Source organism: Fopius arisanus, unplaced genomic scaffold, assembly GCF_000806365.1.
Source record: "Fopius arisanus strain USDA-PBARC FA_bdor unplaced genomic scaffold, ASM80636v1 scaffold00034, whole genome shotgun sequence".
NCBI classification, from domain to species: Eukaryota; Metazoa; Arthropoda; class Insecta; order Hymenoptera; family Braconidae; genus Fopius; species Fopius arisanus.
The window spans coordinates 428,529-436,000 of NW_011887773.1; the positions used below are offsets into that span (position 1 = coordinate 428,529).

At 40.3% G+C, this 7,472-nt stretch overlaps 1 protein-coding gene across 1 annotated transcript in view; it reads left to right on the forward strand.

Moving 5' to 3' along the window:
• Positions 1–6,842, forward strand: part of dve (SATB1_N and homeodomain domain-containing protein dve) — a 343,172-nt gene extending 336,330 nt beyond the window's left edge. The window contains exons 6-7 of the mRNA XM_011303859.1: positions 5,694–6,128; positions 6,391–6,842. Of these exons, the coding sequence (XP_011302161.1) occupies positions 5,694–6,128; positions 6,391–6,570 (615 nt within the window). The 3' untranslated portion in view covers positions 6,571–6,842. The remainder of the gene's footprint in view (positions 1–5,693; positions 6,129–6,390) is intronic.
• Positions 6,843–7,472: the final 630 nt, after the last annotated feature.

Consider the following 7,472-nt stretch of genomic DNA (forward strand, 5'->3'; position numbering starts at 1 on the left):
TCTAGCACTGATGGAGTCGAAAGCTGCTCAAACACGCTTCTCTAGCGAGGGTGATGATGGTCATATGACCCCGGAGGTGTTGGCGGTGTTAATAGATCTGAGTGGTCCACTCAGGCAGAACTTGGTTGCTCCCTAGCTTTATGTTGCTAGGTGTAGAGAGATCCCGGGGCTGAACACTCGGGGTAGACTCAGTTGTACGCTGAGTATTTCACCAGGTCGGTGCTGGCTTGACGAGAGGATTCCCTGAATTGTATACTCAGGATGAGCTCAGTTGTACGCTGAGCAATTTACCAGGTCGGTGCTGCTTTGCAGGAATGCGATCGATCTGACGCAGTGCAGAAAATCGAGTTGTCCACTCGGTGTAGTAGCGATGAGAGTGGGCGATGCTGCAGAGCTGCTTCCCAACTGACGGATCTTGAAGGGTCAGCTTTATTAATGAGCACGGCCCCTCGTTAATAACCAAGAGTCGAAATTTTACTATGGACTCGTGGGTTGTGATTAAAGCTGTGAACTCGATCTGGGGTTGCGAGGAGAGTTGAGTTATACACTCAGACTGCGCTCAGTGGTGACATCAGAGGGTGGTCCTGCGGAGTTGCTCCCCTGAAGGCTGTGCCTGGAGAGTTGAACTGGATGACGAGCAGGGTACCACTTGCAGATTTCGAGTCGAAGATTTAATTTAGACTGCCTTTATTTGGCGAAAAACCGCTCTTTATATACTGTTCGGGCGTAATTCCCCTACAGCCGCTGGCATTTTGAGATTTCGTCATCCATCGTTTTTTGAGACATGGTAGGGGCCATCTTCATATGATTAACATTGTATTCAAAAGGAATGTTTCTGGGCAATGTATTTCCTATTTCCCCAGGTGCGGGAGAAGTTTTTGAAAAAGAGACGGGACGTGCGCACATTGGCCTCTCTCTAATTAATGTTCTTCTAATGTCAAAAGTGACATGTTTACGCATCTCTCTGACGTTCATGGTCCATAAATTTGACACCTCCTTTGACGATGGATAACTATTGTTCATGGGAAGCCTCGCATGTCAAATGGAGTGGATCCTTTGAAGCTAGAGATTACCCTTATTTCGACAACAAGAAATCATCTGGTGAATTGTGCCGATTCCTGGACCTCATAATACCTCATAACTTTCGTTAGGTATGGGGCGCAGGTGACGTCATGGTCCCGGTCAACCCCCTGTAACCAATGGGGGAGAGGCACTCGGGGCAGATGTACCCCCCTATTGGCCTGCCTTTTCTTTTGTCGATATCGGCAAACCCGTGGCTGAGGTGGTCCATCTCTAAATTGCCGACAGTTTTAACTCTTTGGGGCAGCTCCCATCTGCGGGTAACATTGGAGGGTTGTGTAAGTTATTGGCCCCCAAATTCAATAGAGTGAAAAGGATATCCTTAGTTGTGCTTTGGAGCAATTGTGTGGCTTCTTTTTATGTGATTCGTGGTCTCCAGGTGTTGTCGCCTTGATGGTCACTCCTTAACGCCTCTCAGGCCATTATGACGGCCACTTGAATTCATGCCAGGTGGTCCCTTTTATTGTGGTTACTTCGCATAATCGGCATTCAGGCCGGTCAGACCGACATTCGTTGCTATTGTATGGGATTTTCCAAAGCCCTCCTTTTTTGTGGTTACACCAAGTTTTCCGAATATATATAATGTTGGAATATTTGAGTACAGTTCTTTCATTGTCCTACAAAAATTACTTGACACCGTCCTAAACATTCTGGAAAAACAGCTCTACTAAGGAACTAATTTACGATCGGTTGTACTCCGAACCCGAGACTGATTTAATCCTAAACATATGCTGAAATTTCAACAAAGGACTGTGTCCTTTTGAGTCATAAAATTGTTTTTCGGTTTATTCTTTTCCCTGAGAGAGTTTTTCCCTTTTAAATAGTTTTTAGTCTCTGGACAACGGTCCTCAAGTTAAGACGTGCCTTCCTCGTGCTAATAAAGAATATTCGATAAAGTATTCCACTGTGTCTTCGGTTTTATTTGTTTGCTTATACCCATATTCCAATAGATAAAAATATTAACAGTAGTAACTGCGGCGTCCGCAACAGGCATATATTATCCAAAACATAGAGGATGTAACTTAATAAGTGTAATATCTCCCGACCGCGAGTTCCATCCTGAACACTAGAAAAATAAGAAAAAAAAATTTACTGGACCCATTTTAAATAATTAAAAATTAACGAGGGCCAATGAGAGGGCTTAGTTATAGCACGTAAGTGTGAGTGGTAGAAGTCGACTGAGATGAGACAACAGCGCGAGAGACACGTTGAAAAATGAGAGAGGTAGTTGAGTACCACTGCTCTGCCGTGAATTTCGGGCCGATACGCATCTAGCATAGAGTAACAAGTTGCATAAGCCTTGTTCAAAATCCTCTATGTATTCCGTTTAAGAATTCTAGAGGAATTTTTTAGTTTTTTAAGCGGGATTCCTTAGGCAATCCTTAGGATTTTCAGAGGGATTCCTCGGGATTTGGAGAGAATTACTCATAATTTCCTAAGGAATTCATCTGGAATTCCTAAGGAATCATTCTGAAATTCCTCAGAAATCCCTCTGGAATTCCTAACGAATCATTCTGAAATTCCTAAGGAATCCTTCTGGAATAAACATAACAGGTAACCATCGAAGGAAACATTATTTTTATGGTTGGATTTGACAGTTAGGAAGACCCATGCATGTTGTTACTCTATGCTAAATACATGTCGGCCCGAAATTCACGGCAGAGCAGTGGTACTCAACTATCCTCTCATTTTCCGACGTCTCCCACACGCTATTGTCATATCTTAGTCGACCTTTACTGCTCACACTTACGCGCCATAACTCAGCCCTCTCATTGGCCGTTGTTAATTTTTAATTATTTTAAATTGCTGAAGTAAATTTTTTTTTCCTAATTTTCTAGAGTTCAGGAGGGGTCCCTGAACTAGTGGTCGGGAGGTCTTACACTTATTATGTTACACCCTGTATAATGTCGAGTCAGACAATGTTAGTGTTGAAGCATAAATTAACCCAAATATTTGTGGATTAAGTTCACATATATTCGTCATAATCATAAGTGATCCATAATGGATCACTGGGGTGCAGTGTTAACCCTTCGCACCATCAACGGCTATGGTCTTTACTTACACCTGGGACGTCACCCCATACTTCTCCAGGTGTAAAACAAAGAGAAAACATTTGTTGCAATCTCATCCACGATGAAATATAAACTCGTGAATTCGTTGCTACTGGATCAGTCAGTAAGTTAGTAGATTCGTCAGACCCAGTCAATTAGTAATACGACGATTCGTTAAGTCATCTTCTTTTAACTTATAATGCCTACGGGATCAGACAAAGACTTTATTTATTTCAATAAATCATTTAATCACTAAAGCAGTGGATTCTCCCTTAGAGATATTCATTTCTAATTATCTATGGGTGATACATCCCTATCAACGTACCCGTCCGCTCGGGTTCACTACATTGTGTGCATTACCTACGTTGATTGCGAAACCCGTGACGTCTCAAGTTTTTTCCAATAACTTATCCCGTAATCGAACGCTCGATTCTGAGAAACTCACCTCTTTCAATTCTCAGTTGCGATCGTGTTTGACACTCTCATAGACTGCTTCTCCCAAGACTTATCACTTCCTTTATGGATTGTATCCTCTATTTCTTCGCCAAATATTGCAATTTCGGCTGGTATTCGCACGGATTTCTATGGTTCTCCAAGCCTGTTACCGAGGCAATTAACTTAACGTTGCGCTGAGAGATCGCGTGAGGGATGGGCATGCTAGTCATCAACTGGCGTATGATTGTGTGGACAGGTTAGAATCTTGAAATCATCGGTATATGATTTGATTCGACTTCACTTTAGCATAGTTTCCCAGTGAATTCCGCTTCGTTGTCACTCAAATCAATCGTGAATTCCTCATATTACCAACGTCATCGTTTTGATCGCATAAGTCCATATCAGCGCATGAGAGAATTTCTATTTCAAATATGGCCCGTTCTCCTGCTTACATACGGGGCATCTGCTCAGTAATATTTAGCAGCTAACAGACCGCCATCAGTGTGCTCTCTCAGTTTTCGCCCCTTTCGCTTCCACAGAGTCATAGAGGCCCCTTCGATATCGAAGCTCGATATTTAGCCTTTTCAAGAATTTAGATACCGAAGCCCGGATACTGAATGCGTTTTTACTGTACCTACGAATGTATACATATGTATAACATTTTTTTGCTACTTTCCTCCGTATAAGCTCCACAAAATTTCATGACCGTTTCAATGAGCTTATTTTGTGAGACGCCTGGTTCGATGGGAATATGAACGGATTGAGCAAGATATTGGCGGCTTACAGGAGATGATGAAATCACACTACACGTGTTGTTTTCAAATGTCACCAAAGTCAATTATTCATTGATAAATAGGTCAAGGAGCTGAACACAATTAAGTACACAGTAACTGAGCGGGTCACAACAAGTCGAAAAAATAGGTTTCCGAAGAGAAGACACGCAATGCGGTTATCTGAGAAATACGCGTATACACACTTTGATAGCGACTATGCAAATGCGAGAAAGTAAAGGGTCACACGGTGGCAAGTGCTCTAATTTCGGACATCCCATGACCTAAATATATTATCTGTATCGGATAAAACCGAGCTGCCTAGAATGTCGCGCCTCACGTCAAAAGTATGACTATTGGTCACCTGAGCTGAGCGGTGAACGCTGCGTCTAACTGAGTATCGGCACAACGTTGGGTGAGCAGTACCTGTGGGTTTGTGTCGGCTTGACAGGATTTCCAAGAGAACTCTCTCTATTGATCCAAATCAAATCTAATTTTATCAGATGCTTCGGTAGATATTGATAGTTTTTATGAACTTGATTTGTCAAAGATTTTTTAGAAAGTTGCTATCGATAGCCTCTTAATTATATCACATTTTCATGGGATATAAAAAAAAACAAAGAATAATTTCCATAAGGTTATGCAAACTATATGCAAATTTTTCGTCACTCTATGCGGTCAGTTGGAATATTTATGCATAGAAGATTCTCGGGAAATTGTATTATTCGTTGTCCAATTGTGGCTTTAACATGTTCCACATTATTGTTTTCCGCTTTTCGACGCCGTTATCATACACTGGAAACTATTCAACTTATACCAATTCAATCAAGATGGGACGAATTCATTCTGATATTATATCATTACCATTCATTAAACGAAATAATAACGAATAGAATTTTTACATAGAAAAGGAAATCAATAAGTTGTGATCTCATTGATTATCACAGTGGTGAGATATTTTTACATATTTAATCATTATCTACATTGAGTTTCAAACTAATCATAGGTTCATTTAGATGATGTCTGATTTAGCGCGCTGAGCAATTGGTGAACTTGATGAAATTTTTATTACGAAGCCGTTTTCATTGGAATGCATTCAAATAAATGTATTTCTGAAGGATCAAACTCATTTCGAACATAATCGAATGAATATAATTCTAAAAATAATCATAATTATGCATTCCGAAATATAATGTTTATGCGTTAGCAATAATTATGATATGAAAACCAAATATATAGAGTGCGACACGGGTATTTTTCAAGCATGAAAAATTCAACCCAGAATATCACAAGCGCTTGAGCTTTCCCGATTCCCGACAGAGAATAATCTGCTTTTAATATTATATTTCTTTTTCAGTCAAACTCAGCATCCCCTTGTCCAGTCGGAAGTCCTCCAGTCATCGTCCCCTTATCGCTGACCGCACGGTCTGAGGATCAACGTCTAATGATTCCAACTTCAACCCCAACTTCTGCAACAACAACGTCAGCTCCGTCGATGAAACCGGAGGACGATACGGCAACAAGGGTATCATCTGGTTCTGACGACGAGGATTCACCAGGTGGTGTGCCAACTACTCCACTACCGCCTGGGTTTTCACTGGTTCCCAGCCCAATGTTTGGTCACTCCATCATGTATATGTCACATTATCTGCCCACCAGGAGTGGACCCGTGGGGTGCCCAGCCAGTATGTTGGATGAAAGACGAAAACGTAATCGCACATTTATCGATCCCGTTACGGAAGTTCCGCGACTGGAGAATTGGTTCGGACATAATACTCATCCCAGTCATGCGGTAATAACTATTAGTTGAATTAACTGAACATTATCTAGAAAATTAAGAGCCATCGTTTAAAATGGAATTCCCCTGAAGAGCTTAAAAATGATTGCTTACTTCTCGAACGTTACGTGGCTCGGTCCTAAAAAACCACTAAACCCAGTTTTTTTCTCTTACGTCGCAATAATTCCTTATTGATTATGAAAATTGAATGGAATATCTGTCTAATAATAAGTTTTTACCGAAATGCTACAAATATATCACATTAATTCTGTTTCAGTTAATCTTAAAATACACAGAAGAGTTGAATCGCATGCCGTACCGTCAGAAATTCCCTCGTTTGGAACCGAAAAACGTGCAATTTTGGTTTAAGAACCGACGCGCTAAGTGTAAGCGTCTGAAAATGGCACTATTTGAGGGTGAATCGCCGCAACCTCATCCCTACGCTCATGCAGACTAGTCATCAGTGGCATTGTCACAACTATTAAGGCATTGCTTCACAAGAAACATTCCTGTAGCCACGATACATGGTGCTTGCCTCTATCACAATTAGAGGATATAACCATAACAAATAGAAGATAACCACAATACGCGTTGGAAAAAGTGAGATTGGAGAGTAATTTTGCTCCCATAGGTAACTAGTCCTATCAAGAATCACGAGGAAATAATCAATACATCGAACAAAAAAGATGTAAAACGACTTGATACGCCAATAAATGTGGGACTTCGAAAGGCTGTCCTTTATTTGTAATTTTAATTGATAGTACCCAAATGTTATGATCAAATATTATTGTCGTTATTAGATTTAAATGAATAGCTGGATGATTACTCTATTATTATAATAATTATTACTATCGCTGCTGATATGCTTAAATGTAAATAATCCAGCAGAAAAATGATAATGAATAAAACAGTAAACACCAATATAGATTTTCGAGATCGAGGATGTAGTACTTTCTTTGACATGCCGATGTCTGCAGAACTTTCAGAGTCAATCAAAATTTTTCGCTGGCTCCACTCTGAACTTCTTTTTCGATAGGAAAACATCAAAAATCATCAGCAGAACCAGAGGATTAGGTGAAAATAAAATTTACAATAATTAGGTGTATTGATTATTTCTATTTCAAACTTTTTCAGATCCACGTATTTTCTCTTTGAGGTATAACGTGCTGTAAATAAATATCTTTAGGATCGGAGCTGAGTCGATATTGATGAATTTAACTTCTGTGTCATCTCCCTTATTTTTGTGGATGATCATGTTGCTGTGCGGGTACGCCTCACTTCGCTCTTCAAAAAGCAATTAATTTATAATTAAATAAATAATATAAATGGGTGTTTTTGAATAAATTCAGCATGTGGTGA